We start from the raw sequence: 14,474 nt of genomic DNA on the forward strand, positions 1-14,474 counted from the left end.
GCATCTATGAGAACTCTTAAATCTCCCTTTCTATTAAGCATTATGGAGCATTAGAGTTCCTAGATATTCACAAAACCTTACTGTTGACATTATGCTGCCCCATTATCATGGTTCATATTGGGGAGTCTTGTAAACAGTGGTTACTATTTGATGATTTCATTCATGGATGATAATCCAGGAGTCTTCGAATTGTTGGTTTTACCTAGTTACAAAACATTTCAGTAAAAATCTGATGACAATGGGCCGAGGTTTCTCCAAAGATGTCTCTGGGTCTCAGGTTATTTGTGCCCTTTTCAGTTCAATTTTAATGATTTAACTTCAGCTTGTCACTGAAGATGCTTTTCACAAAAAGATGCTTTCCTTCTTGTCTCTCTTGATATCTGGCTTCTTCAGAAACAGAGATCAGACTTTTACTGATTTCCTCCCTAACAGTTCTAATCTTGCTTCAGCTGTTTAAGTAGTTTAAGTCTGATTTTCTTAGAGCGTCAAAGCCATTTTAGTCATTTCCAAGCTAATCTTGAGATCATAGACATGCAGTGAGAGTCCATCAACCCATTTATTAGATACATTCATGGTGATCTGGACTCAACTTTTAAAAGCTGTCTCCTGTTCTGCAAGTAAAGTCTTGAAAAAAATCTGTTGTCCCCCTAGGTCACCCACTTTAGTCATGGTGACATATTCCTCAGTTGTGGTATTTGAGGCTAACGGAGGCATGTTTAGGTCCTTTAGCCTGATTTACTGCTGACACAATGGATTTTGTTAAAATTGTTTCAGTAATTCTTCTCTATAATAAGGTCAAAACTGAGGTAGGAGGTGCAAAAGCCTCTGTGTGATAGTCATGCAGGTGGTATCCTAAAAGGATGACCAAAATAATCCTCAGGAAAAATTTATTTGTTGAGCTGGAAAAGAGAAATGGTTTCCTGCTTGCCTTGGCATTGAAGTTAAAACCCAGTTGTGATGAAATATCTGTTGGGCCTTAAACCATGATTATAGTTGTGGACGTTGAGGACGAATGTCCATGTTTTATTTTAACATGTTCACTGGACTAGAGGGGGCAGTTTTGCCCCACAGTGCTGCTCTCCTATTAAAGCAAAAACTCACTCCAAAAGACACTCCTCAGAAGTGTGCCTTGACAAAAGCACCACACCACACCGGCTCTCTTTCTATTTCCGTAAAGCTCCCAGGGGTTCACATTCGGAAAGAAAGTCTTCATGGAAAGATAGGCCCAAGGTCTCCAGACTGACAAAGGTTAAGTTGTGATGGCTGACATTTTTAGAACTGAACTGCTGCTAAACAGGCCGTTTGCAATATCTATCTCTGAGTTTCAGAAGCTTTAGATGCTGACTGGAGCCTCCAAATGAAGACCTTTGGAGGCTACCAGCCCTTCCCCTTCACTCTGCTGTGAGGCTGTTGCTAAGGTGCTAAGTGCTGCAGGAAAGGAGGGAAGGGCTTAAGGGAAGTTTGCAGATCTGGCAACATTAGGGACAGATTTGGCAGTTGAACAATATGTCTTTTGACGGTTTTTAATAATTTATAAGTTTACTGTTGAGTAAAGACAAAGCTAAAAAGATGGATCGCATGGTACACTATGCTGCAGCAACGTGTTCGAGTTAAAAAACAAAGCTAAAACAAGCTTTATTTCACTAGGGGTTTAAACACTGATCTAACGCTAACATACATTGGTTTTCTCATATGCTCATTACAAATTATGACCAAAAGTAAATTTATGGACATCCTAATGTCTGCTCACCTCTAGCTTGATCAAAGACTAAGAATCAGTTACCTAAAGGTTTTTGTTTCCTGATTAACCAAATCATTTAATAAAATATTATTTGGCCAAATAAGATTTTATTCACCTCTAGGATTTGCTTTGTGAATTGCTTTTTTTAAACATTCCAATTGATGTAAATTAGTTAAAGGCTAATTTGATTACTTTCCAAAAATTCTTGAGATAAACTTTGCTTCTCAAACATAAAATCTATGCTAAAATGTGATATCATTACAACATTGATTATGGTTTCCAAACACATTCTTTCTTCTTCTTGGTACATAGTAGTTTAGTTTAGTTAAGTTTCGCTACTTTTTGGTCAAGAGTTTTTAACTGAAATATGCTTCACTTGGAGCTGAATGATTTTTGTGAATAAACTGCTATATTTTGAAAGTTGTGAATTTATTCCATATTTGTTAAGAATTATCTGTTTAATCATTTGCTGTTCTAACACACAGCCAGTAGGGCGTGTGTTCATAAACAATATGACAGTCCGAATATTATCTGACTGAATAACATATTTACCACCCCTACTGGGGTGGATAATACATGTATTAAAGTTCTACAGCATATCCTATTACTTTAAATAATGTCTGACATCAATGAGACTTTATTGATGAATCATTGCATTAGCTGCACATTCTTACAGTATTTATCTTTATACAAACACTAGGAGGTACCAGAGGATCCATTTTTCTGATTTTTGGACATGATACATTCATGATGTTGTGTGCATACAGTTTTAACAAGTTGATAAAAACTTTCACTGTTTTTTAACAATAGTGAGTTGTTATTAGATTTTAGTTGTACAAGGCCTTGTTAATCTGTGGAGCACAATCAAACAAGCATCTGACCTCTGAGTGCATCTCAAGTTTAAATTGCACAGATGGGTTAATATTAACGAAGGCTATAAGCTCAGAGGCCAGACAACCTTGTTACAGTAAAGATACTTCTCAAGCCACCACACCTTCTTTTACTATTTGCTGTGTAAGCCAATTAACAGCTGGCCTATCCCTTTTATGAAGGTTTATGATTCACTGCCACTCTCTGACAGCTCAGTGTGAGAAATAAGTGAATTCAGACCACAGGATCATGGCAACAAGTTGGTATATTGTGTCCCTGTGGATATTTTGGAAGATCTTTAATGTTGCAGCTTTTAACCTGGACACCCAGAATATATTGCTAAAACAAGGAGATCCAGGCACTTTGTTTGGATTTTCTGTTGCTTTCCATCAGCAGCAAAGCCCTTCCAGAAGAAATCTGTGAGTAACGCGTATTTATGTTGTTGTTTCAGATATGTACCTTATTGCTTTGCTTTTTTTTTTAGATTACTTGTTGGAGCTCCACGGGCAAAACATCAGAATCAAGTAAATGTTACAGGAGTTGTTTACAGTTGTGATCTGGATTCAACATCTGAACGCTGTCAGCCAATCGAGTTTAACAGTGAAGGTTAGTTTGTTTTCTTTCTTTTTTAATGATTTCTTCGAGTCATCTCTGCTTGAATTTGTTTTAAATTTTATATGAATACAGTTCTTTTTTGAGTTTCACTTTTTTTTTTATTCACACTTTGATTTAGGATTTCTCTACAAAAAATAGAACAGCTCTTTTAATGAACCCAAAGTAACAAAAAAAATCCCATATTGTAGAAGGATGTAAAAGTCTAAGTCCAAACTAGAGTCAATTGTTAAGAGGAATAAGGTGTGTCTTACTTAATAGGTCAGTTTTATAATAAAATGCTTTATTTCTCATACAGTTGTAACTACATATTTACTTAAACATTTTAAAGAGACACAACCTATTTCTCATGTCCTCTGACATCATGCGTCAAACATTTTCCTATCTTAGGTTTATTTTAGGCTGCTAGGATGGACAAATCTATTAATGTTTACCTAATCCTAGAATAATACAAGAATTATTATCTCGAGACAATGTCAAGGACAAAAAGTTCAGATTCATACTAAGATACATACATAAAATCATAATGAATTTATAGGAAATGCAAATAAAATGATAGTCATGTTCTGTTAATCTAATATAAGGCTTTAAATATACTTTAAATATATGTCTACGCTGTGGACATATATTTAAAGTTATTGTTATGGGATGCATTAAAATACAGTTTACAATGCCAGGTGGTAAAAAAAACTTATCTATTGAAGCCCATGAAGTCACTGACTTTGCAGCAAATTTATCTAAGAATTTCTCTACAATCCCACATGACACGATGCTGCTGTTCCTCAGGGATGAGGTGAGTGAGCATTTAAGATGAGATGCAACCTTTAAGGGAAAAGACCGGTCACATTCAGAATACAAACTTCTGAATGTACTTTAAATACGAAATCATGACATACTTTTCAATAAATGATCAATGTTTTTAATTAAGAGTAATTTCATTGGAATTAACTTTATGGATACATCCATGTTTGTCAAAGAACACTACTGCCACCTATTGGTTTGCAACATCACAGTGTGGTATCGGCTGTTGAGTAAGTTCCATCTGGTGTTTGTCACAATGGGCTATTATCCATGATGGTGATGACCAGTGCACTATGCGAAGCAAAGAGTACGATTAATGATGTGTTTTTTCTCTGGCCAGAAGTTTGATGGCAAATCCTCCCTCTTCAAGTTGGTAATCCGACGACGAACCTGTGGTGGATCATGAATTGGAAAGTTGAAATAACTGTTTTTTTTTTTCACTTTTACTTGATGTATTACAACTTTTAACTGCCATGCACGTGGGCATTGTCAGTTTAACTATAGCCCTCTCGAAATCTTAAATAATTGTTGTTGATTGCAGATGTGTCTAGTAGCTCCCGTTGAGGCAAAAAAAGTAAGCACTTGGAATGGGGCTAGGCTTAGTACACCGTGACATCACTGCCGGAAGATGTCAGTAGTGAGGTGTTACTATATGTGGGCAAAAATGGCCGTTCCCGGAGGTGATCGCACCGAAAAATATTGTTTTTATTTTTTTACTGATTAACGCTAAATTAATTAAATCACTGCAAACATATTAGTTTTGGGTATAAATAAAGACCCATTGGTTATTCCTTACTGACTGGACTTTTGCTTTCAGCAAATGGATCAAACTACTAATCCAATATTCCAAATTTGAAATTTATTTCAATATTTTTGCTTTTTTGTGGTATTATAATATTGAGATGCAATATTTAGAATATAGAATTCAAAAGATTTACTGTAAAAAAATCTGAAAGCAGCCATTTTTCATTACATCATGAGAACCTAAATTTAAGTGAAAAGTGTTTTTTTTTTTATCCATTTTGATTGCAATTGATTTAACTACATCAATGTATTTTTGTAGACTTTCTTGATAGTAAATACGTAAACAACCAGTGGATGGGAATTAAAGTCACAAGCCAAGGTCATGGAAGAAATGTATTGGTAAGAAAATCTTAAATGTTTGTGATAGCATCAGGTTAATTTAGGATCAGGTTTAGTTTTTTTTGTGTATGTTTTGGTGTCACTCTTGATCCTACTTTCCCCTCGATGCATCAAGCACACTCAGTTTATGCTGTGTCAAGTCTTTTAGTTTATGTTGTTTTACCTTTATCTAAACATTTTGTCAAGTTTTTTACGTTTTGTTAAACTACATTAAGTGTATAATCTAAAAGTATCTATACTTTTCAAGGAAACTTAGGTGAACTGCTGCCATTTTGGTGATTAAATAAACGTAAAAAGCAATAAGCAGGTTTTAAACTGGTATCATCTCTTTCCAGGTTTGTGCTCACCGATATCAGGAGGGGAGTTCAAGCCAATACTCCCCCAATGTGCTGACTGGTCAGTGCTACCTTTTAGGAGATGACCTGCAAGTTGGGGCAGAAGAGAGGAGTTGGAGGAGGGTAGTTTGTGATCTTGAACACCTGAGCAGACGGCAAAAGAACCAGGACTGGTTTGCTTACTGCCAACAGGGTCATGGAGCAGCTTTTGCAAAGGATAACACTTCATTGCTAATTGGAGCGCCAGGGGCTTACCAGTGGAAAGGTATATGAAAAATACTGTAGTAGGCTGAAGTGCTACATGTATGCCACCTGAAGTGGACTTCAGCTTTGAAACATATATTTATATTTTGAATGAATAGAATTATGCTTTTTACATCATTTATATTTTTCCACATATAGTTTATAGTAATAGACCTATTTATATTTAATTTCACTAATGCAAGATTAGAATATAGAATATAGATGCAGCATTGACTTTAATCAGAAGTATTTCTATTTTCTTTTTCTTTGTACCCATTACAATTTGTTAATAGTTTCAAAGAAATGTGTGATAAGATTTAATAATTGTTTGAAATGTTTCGAAGGTATTGTACGAATGGAGCATTTGGATGACTTGGACTTTGACAGTGAAAGGCCATGTGAAACTGGTGATATTGACCAGTTTAACCATAAACTGATTCCTCTCCAGAGAACCAGCTACCTTGGTCAGTTATATACATCGTCAATTTTTTCTGACTTTTCTGATGAATTCATGAAGACTCGTATTTACTTTCAGGTTAAAATTTGGTGTAAAATTTCAGCCAAACGGCCTTCCTTTCTGCTCCCAGGGTTTTCTGTAGACTCTGGAATGGCCCTCCTCAAACAGGGGGAGCTGACAATCGTATCAGGAGCTCCCAGAGGGGGTTACAGCGGCCAGGTGGCGTTCATGAAGACAGACCCTTTGGCCAAGAGAAATCTGTCTGTGGAGCTGGTTCTGTCAGGGCCTGGTTTGGCCTCCTCCTTTGGTTATGATTTGGCAGTGCTGGATCTTAATAATGACGGGTAAATTTGAGACTTTAAATCTGAGGTGACAGTGGTGTCGGGTGAAAGAGTTTGCCCCACAACTGAAGGTAACTTCAGCCGCATTGCCTGCTGATGGAGGTCAGAGGGCCCAGTGGCGCCTGTGTGGCAGCCTCACTCCTGTCAGTGAGCCCCAGAGCAGCTACAGTGCAGCCTGCCACCATCAGTGTGTGTGAATGGGTGAATGACTGAATGTAGAGTAAAGCACTTTGATGAAGTAACCTTACTTAAAAAAAACACTATATAAGTACAGGACATTTACTTTAAACTAATCTAGGAGATTCCCCATCCCACATGTGAGTGGTTTCAAGACTGAGATCTGTTGATTTTTCTCTATTATTATTTTTTTTATCATTTTTTAGTTTGACTGTTTGTTTTAACATAAAATGTAATGTTTTTGTTTGGTTTTAAAAATGTATGGATTAGTTTTTATTGTATTTAGATCTTTTTTTTTTCTGAAATCTTACTATAGCCATCCAATTCACACCTTCTGTAAAATTGATCGACTACATTCTGGTTTTAGTGCTGTTGGAGCCTCAGTTTCTTTGCTTATACTGATCTTACAATAGTATTTAGTTGGGGTCTGGGGAACTATGTAAAATGTGAGATAAAAACATGAGACGTACAGTAATTGAAGTATAACACCTGTTGTTTATGTTTGTTTGAGCAGCTGGGATGATCTTGCTGTTGGAGCACCAGAGTTCTTTGTGAAAGACGGTAAAATTGGAGGAGCAGTTTTCATCTTTATTAATACTGAAGGAAAAAACTGGGAGAAAATTGTTCCCATCCAACTTCATGGCAACGCAGACTCAATGTTTGGACTTGCAGTGGAAAATATCGGCGACATTAACCGGGATGGTTATGGAGGTCAAGATGTTTTATCTTTTGATCCTGAATATAAGAATACTGATATGTAGTAAAGTTTGCCCATTAACAATAGACATTGTGTACCTCAGAGCTTCATCTTTCTTCACCACTGAGGTAAAAATGAAGTTAATCTTTCATATTTTCTGACAGATATTGCGGTTGGGGCACCATATGATAACTCTGGTCGAGTGTATCTGTACTATGGATCACCTAGTGGTATCAACAAAAAACCAGCACAGGTATGTTTAATTAGATCGTTATCTTAATCTAAAATATCCCAACATTGAGCTTAGTTCTTTTCTCCAGGTACTTTCACCAGGTTTAAAGACAGTAAGTCTTTTTGGATATTCACTAAGCGGTAACCTGGACATGGATAACAATGATTACCCTGATCTGGCTGTAGGCTCCCTGTCAGACCATGTTTTTGTTTTCAGGTAAAAATTAAGAACACTCAAGAGGAAACTTTAAATGATTATTACACTGTCTATTGATAAGCGCACACACACATAAATATATATATATTTATATCACCATATCATATATTTTATGTTTTTTTGCAACCCTTGTGTTCTTTTGATATTTCAAACCTTCCTTAGCATGCTTTTGTTTGTTCTTATTTATTTTCTTCTTTTCATCTATCTTGCCTATAACTCTATATTCGGTCTGAAGCTATGAAAATGTACTTACTTTACTTCTTTTATATTTAGATTTTTCTTATGTCAAACTAATCTCTTTGTCAGAGTCATAATCTGAGTGAACATATGAATACGAATAAAAAAAATTCATAATCCTTTTACTGAGAGAAAAGCTATTCAAAACAAATTGGCTCTGTGTCAAAAAGTAACTACGGTATAACTAAAACTGCTTGAAGCCAGCTTTGCAGCAAGAACTGCTGTCAAGTGCTTGTGTTTTTTGCCCATTTTTATTTTGCTGATTTGCTTAAATTCAAACAGATTGGAGGTTTTTTTTAACCATAAACAGTCTGCCTACTGCCACGCCTCAGAACCTACACTATATATACATCCAGAATTTGAACAACGTAGAGCGATTTTCAGAAACTGACTTCCTGTTTTGTTTTGGATCATTAAGCAACATCATAAGCAAGTATGTTTAAATATCAGGTCCTGAACTGATGGCCAGATGTGACTGAGAAATGTGTGACGGTTCTTATTGTGTCCTTTTGCTGAAATGCTGTGCAGGATTATCCCTAGACGCCCCATGTTGTTTCATCTGTTAGGCGAATATTTTCCCCGAAGGTTTTTAGAACTATCAAACGATGTAAAAGGGACCATTGTGTTTTTGCTATGCAGTTTTAACCTGAGAACTTTGCCAGTTTCCATTCTTCAGTTTTTTTTGCTTTAAACTGGCTCTAAATGTGCTCCTCTGAAATCCCAGAGTCTTAGTTGTGCCAACATGATCCTCTCAAAGATCTGATTTTCGTCTGTTTCTGTATTTCATTGGACCAAGCAATAATATGTTGCTTTTTTAGATGTAATTCTTCATTATGCTTTAATTTATCAGAGAGCTCTGTTTAAGTGATTCTTAAAATGCAAATGTTTTAATTTAAGGTTGTTTTGTCTAAAATGTTTTCAATGATCTGAATGTTTGTGACAAAAAGCTAAAAAGAAACCTATAAAGAGGAAAATACGTGTTGATGGCAGTCGTTTACTAATATTATCTTCCTCCGTCACAGAGCTAAGCCGGTGGTCAGTTTCATCCCCTATCTTAACATAACACCAAGTCAAATAGACACAATGAAGGAAGGCTGCAATAAACGAACATGGTAAGAAATTGATGTAAATTTAGCAAATGCATTTAATGTATCCAGGTGTGCTCAGATTGACTTTTAATCCTGTACATATTTGCACAAACTTAAAGTTCTTTTTCAGGTCATTCATGCTTTTCTTACACATCATATCCAGCCTCTTTTAACCCAAAACTGAGTGAGTGGCCCTATTGATTGTTTGTTTGCAACTCTGGATTTAAACAAGTTGCTATTTGACTCCAAATAGCTGTTCACTTTGTGTAAAAATAGAATATATTCTTTAATCGCTATAGTTGTATTTGGAATTAAAAGAGTAATACCGACTCATCTAATAAATAATTTAATTGTTATTTCACAGTGCTCAACTACACTTTCAAAGCAGACTATGGTCAGAAGAGTTCCAGACCCAGAGTTATCCTCAAAGGTTCTGCCAAAAGAAACCTGGAGCTGCCGAGACAACAAAAACAAATCTGTACTCGCATACAGCTCCATCTTCTGGTTCTGTTTCAGTAAATTTTAGATTGCATTAAGGAGCTGTGCCTAAAACTCTCAACAGAAAACTATAAGAAAGCTTTTCTGTTTTAGAGAGACATTAAGGACAAACTGCGAAGCATCCTGGTCTCTGTGACCTTGTCTCTGTGGAAATCTACTGAAACGACCTCAGGGAGTTCAGATCAGTCCAATATGGATCCTGTCCTAAACATCTACGGCCAAAGCACTGCTGTGGCTGAGGTAAAGCAGTTTAAGGATACAGCTGTACAGTAGTAAAAAGCCTTTAGAAGAATGATGGTTAAAATAAAGTGGGAATTTCTGCTTGCTGTTTTCCTTTTCTTTCACAGATTACTCTAATAAATCAGGGTTGTGGCAGTGACAACCTCTGCCAGAGCAATCTAGAGTTAAACTACAAGTTCTGCTCAAAGAAGACACAAAATGACCAAAATATTTTCCAATCACTTGTTGGGTAATCAGAAATATCCCCACTAACGAAACAGAGTGGAAGAAAGAACGTAAAAGCTCACCTTTCTGAAGGTGAGGAAGACTAAACTTATACTGTCTTTCCAGAGATGATGGTGTCGCTGTCATCACTCCTTCGGGTGAAGAAATTGCTTTGGAGATTACTGTGACAAACAGAGATGGGGATGATGCTCATCAGTGTCACTCCGTCATTATGCTCCCAGATACGGTGCGCTACTCATCGGTTTTGTCCAGCAGAGGAGAGGTGAGTATAAACTAACAACACTGGGAATAAAAAGGTTTCTCTGTTGGTTTTCTTCAAGAAAATGATGAAATTCTAAAACAAACTGTTTATCACACACAATACTGTGACTTCTGATTCATACCCCTAAACCTTTTTTCCATTATGTCACTTTAAAACCACAAACTTCAATGTAATGTACTGATTCAAGCCAGTGTAGTTTGTCCTTGGGCAAGACACTTCACCTGCATTTTCTATTGATGGTGGTCAGAGGGCCCGGTGGTGCCAGTGTATGGCAGCCTCGCTTTTGTCAGTGAGCCCCAGGGCAGCTGTGGCTACAATGTAGCCACCATCAGTGTCTTAGTGTGTGCGTGAATAGGTGAATGACTGAATGTAGTGTAAAGTGTTGCTTTGGTCAAGTCTCCTGACTTGAAGAAGTGCTATATAAGTACAGGCCATTTACCATTCTTATTCAAAAAGACAATTATAACCAGCTGACTTAATATGTTTGGAGTACAGGAGGAAGCAAGAGTAAACATAGAGCGAACCCTCCTATGCATGTCATGGAAAAGCTAAATCCATTCATGTTTACATTTAAACCCTAGCTCTTCCTGCTGCAATACACCTCTGTTTAAATATGCTAGAATTAAGGGTTTTTCTTTCAAATGTGACAAAATATGAGATGTCAAAGAGGTGTAAATACTTTTGCAATCGGGTGAATGTCTGTATCAGGAATATCTTACACTTTTTCAGCATGTTCATATATATTTATGTCATAACCTATTGTTTCCATGTTTAGGAAGACATCAGCTGTACAGCCAATGACAACGGAACGCTGATAGACTGCCATCTTGGAAATCCTCTCCAAAGAGACGCTGAGGTGAGAGGTATTGCTTGGTTCCCCTCATAGCCGTCAACATTTCCTAAAAACATTTTTCTATTCCTCTCATGTTTGCCATTCAGGTTACCTTTCACATCATGCTAACAACATCTGGTATCACACTGAATACGAATATGGTCAATGTCACCCTGCAACTTAAAACGTATGTTGGTTTAACGGGTTGACTTCAGAGCCCAATGCTGTTCTTTGGTAAACAATAGAATAATTTTGTCATTTCTATGGCACAGAACAAGCATACAGACGATACCGCCGGTCGAGGCGTTGGCCAAAGTGGTTTTTGAGCTGGAGCTGCAAGTTTATGGGTGAGTCCACTAAGCAGCTGTTTATTGCGTTTGTGTTTTCTAATAAAAAACAGTAAAAATATAAATAAATTGATTCGTGGAGAAAATCAGGCTGTTATCTTTTCCACATCAGGCAACTAAGCCCATCCCAAGTCTCACTCAGTGATATTGTGAAGGGGGAAAGTGGCATCAAGTCTATAGAGGAAATTGGCCCATCAGTTCAGTATGAATTCAGGGTGTGTTAACATCTGTATGCAATTTCAATGATCTGCTTTGCTACTCATATTCTAACTACACCCTGTTTTTAGCAGATTACAAACCTAGGCAGGCCACTAAATTCTTTTGCAAATGCATCCCTTAACATTAATTGGCCAAAGGAGAACTCGGTGGGAAAATGGCTGCTGTACTTAGTTCACATAAGCAGTGAGGGAGTTCATGCTGTCCCTTGTACCAGTGCTGATGAGATCAATCCACTCAAACCAGTAAAGGTAAAAAATAAAATAATGTTTCATACTTTAAGTTAAATCCAAGGACATACTGAATGTAAAATCTTTTTATGTTTGCTAATAAGGGTTGGGATGCTCCACCAAGGCAAAGACGTGAAGCAGAGCTTGAAGCTGTGTCAACTGATGGGCTTTCATTTCTTCCATTAAGAAGAAAATATAAAACTTTGGTGAGAAAAGATATCTGTTCTTCAGCTGTTAAGTATAATAATGAAATTAATCACTGCTATTTTCCCAAAAAATAAGGAACACCTCTGTTTGTTTCAGTCATGCTCAGATGGACTGAGGTGTGTTCAGATCCACTGCCCCCTGCTAAGTCTAGACACTACTGCACGTATCGTCCTTCACTCTCGCCTTTGGAATGCAACTATGGCTGAGGTTCTTTTATTTAACAACTTTAACCAAACCATGTTATACAGAACAAAATATGCTTGTATAAGTTATTTTTAAGAAGCATGAAAACAACACTGTAAGCTTTCTGTTAGGTGGGGATCTGCTAATTTAAAAGTTTTTAAACTAACCTTTTAGCTATATGCATGAACACTTTCCAGTTATGCTTTTAAAACAGGTAATGAGGTTTTTCACTATGTCCACCCGTTTTAGTTTTTAGTTATGAATTAGATTCTATTCCATAGGTCACAGGTAAAAATATGAGATTTAGTGTGTGAACAATTCAAATTAATGCCTTGTTTTATTTTTGTTATTGGTTCAATTTGTTCATCAGTACTGTTTGCTTAGTCTTGTTTTACCTCTCCTTCTTTAGGATTACAGCTCCTTTAATTACATCAGTATTGTTGTGGAAGCGTATCTAAGCCTAAGTAGCTCCTTCGAGAATATTGGACTGAAACCAAAAAAACCATTTACTCAGGTAAGCATGTGTTTCACATCAAGGCAATTTAGATAAATTCCCATCAGATGACTTTTTACTAGTGTTGCACCAATACCAGTATTGGGCAGGGCCCCGATCCAGGACTAAAATGGTGGTATCAGTATTGGCAAGTACAAACAATTAGGCACTGATACCATTTGAGACCCAAAAGTTTATTCAACTATTGTCCCCCATTCCAGGTAGAGAAAGAAAAAGTTCTACTCGATTCATTTTGTATTAGTCTTTTTTTTCCTGCTTCACAAAGGTGGGCAGCAGCTTGATGGCAATTATTTTACATCCTAGTAGTATGCAGCTCACGTATCAGTGTCGGGTCCAAAAAATGGCATCGGTGCAACATTACTTTTTACAATAAAAAAACTAATTACAAAAGCATTAGTGACATTATTTTAATGTTATCTTCAGGTAAAGCTGACAGTGTTCCCTGTGAGAAAAGTTGAAATCTTGACCAAAGTTGCCTGGTGGATCATCCTTCTGACCATCCTGTCCCTGCTGCTGTGTTTGGTTTTTATTGGCTACTTATTATGGAAGGTAAGAGCTTATAAAAAAAAAATAAAGAAATGAAGCTAATTTGTGACCACTAGTTTTAGAAAATCTATTTAAACCTTTTTTGCGTCTTTTAATTGTTTCATTGTTAATTTCACCAATTCAGTACTGTTCATTTACTAAAATGCCTTTCAACGCCTTTTTTTTTTTTCAAATGCCTATGCTAAAACTTACTTAGAGTAACCACTATGCAAAACTACCAGTTATTATAATAATAAAACCAGCTATTCACTAAATTTTGGGCAGCATATTGTAATTTTATGAAAAGTTATTTAAATATAGACGTATTTAATGAACTTTTGATTTTCGTCAGTATAGATAAAAGCAGGTTTTCAATTTAGCTGAAATGTTAATAAAGGGTGACCAAAGTGCCGACCCTCAGCCTTTCCTTTCCTTTATCAATGATTTTGTCTGGCCTGTGCACATAATTGAAAAATAAAACAAAGTTGGCGTGTCTACACAAGGGGCTAATGGGAAAGGGCAATTATATTATTATTATTTTTTTAATCACCCATATTTTTTTTTTTAAGTTTAAAAATCAGCACCACCATAAATACACTGTTTGTGTTCCTAAAAATGTACCAAATAAAACTCTAGACGCAGACAAAAACAACAAGCCACCAAAACTTGTGAAAATTGATTGATTGGCAACATTTGTTTGATTTAAAGACACATTTTTCTGTAAAACTAGGAACTTTTGTGTTGTTAAAATACTGCATGATTAGCTTATTGTAGAATGGGCAAAAATGTAATTTCAATATTTTTGCATATTCATTTTTTTCCTCCAATATAAAAACTGAACTGTGATCATTTTGTCTTCTTTTTTGTAGCGGGACTGCATCCACAGCCTTGCCCATAAAAAGCAGTCGCATGTTCAAGATCTGAAAGCAGAGTTGGCTCCTCTCCAAGGTTAAAGTAAATGTCTCAAAAGTTAGATGATAATGGATAATGTTATAATTGTTTTCC

At 36.3% G+C, this 14,474-nt stretch overlaps 2 protein-coding genes across 2 annotated transcripts; both read left to right on the top strand.

The window, feature by feature from the left end:
• Window positions 1-3,992: 3,992 nt before the first annotated feature.
• LOC107092918 (integrin alpha-6-like) lies at window positions 3,993-9,218 on the top strand. Its single transcript, XM_015387636.1, has 8 exons — window positions 3,993-4,016; window positions 5,503-5,767; window positions 6,090-6,209; window positions 6,333-6,546; window positions 7,235-7,431; window positions 7,582-7,670; window positions 7,738-7,865; window positions 9,125-9,218. Exons 1-8 carry the CDS (start codon window positions 3,993-3,995, stop codon window positions 9,216-9,218), a joined length of 1,131 nt encoding a protein of 376 aa, XP_015243122.1.
• A 612-nt stretch (window positions 9,219-9,830) lies between these two features.
• LOC107092919 (integrin alpha-6-like) lies at window positions 9,831-14,450 on the top strand. Its single transcript, XM_015387637.1, has 13 exons — window positions 9,831-9,928; window positions 10,036-10,157; window positions 10,259-10,415; window positions 11,191-11,271; window positions 11,355-11,434; window positions 11,520-11,594; window positions 11,707-11,809; window positions 11,885-12,061; window positions 12,145-12,246; window positions 12,344-12,454; window positions 12,840-12,944; window positions 13,368-13,493; window positions 14,339-14,450. Exons 1-13 carry the CDS (start codon window positions 9,881-9,883, stop codon window positions 14,420-14,422), a joined length of 1,371 nt encoding a protein of 456 aa, XP_015243123.1. The 5' UTR covers window positions 9,831-9,880; the 3' UTR covers window positions 14,423-14,450.
• The last annotated feature ends 24 nt before the right edge of the window (window positions 14,451-14,474 follow it).

Source organism: Cyprinodon variegatus, unplaced genomic scaffold (assembly GCF_000732505.1).
Source record: "Cyprinodon variegatus isolate N-32 unplaced genomic scaffold, C_variegatus-1.0 Scaffold400, whole genome shotgun sequence".
NCBI lineage: Eukaryota > Metazoa > Chordata > Actinopteri > Cyprinodontiformes > Cyprinodontidae > Cyprinodon > Cyprinodon variegatus.

Coding starts and splice junctions, on each gene's coding strand:
- LOC107092919 (XM_015387637.1), top strand. CDS start 9,881: ATGGATCCTGTCCTAAACATCTACGGCCAAAGCACTGCTGTGGCTGAG. Junction 11,595..11,706: donor CTGGAGCTGCAAGTTTATGG/GTGAGTCCACTA, acceptor TTTCCACATCAG/GCAACTAAGCCCATCCCAAG. Junction 12,455..12,839: donor GGAATGCAACTATGGCTGAG/GTTCTTTTATTT, acceptor CTCCTTCTTTAG/GATTACAGCTCCTTTAATTA.
- LOC107092918 (XM_015387636.1), top strand. CDS start 3,993: ATGCTGCTGTTCCTCAGGGATGAG. Junction 5,768..6,089: donor AGGGGCTTACCAGTGGAAAG/GTATATGAAAAA, acceptor AATGTTTCGAAG/GTATTGTACGAATGGAGCAT. Junction 6,210..6,332: donor CCAGAGAACCAGCTACCTTG/GTCAGTTATATA, acceptor TTCTGCTCCCAG/GGTTTTCTGTAGACTCTGGA.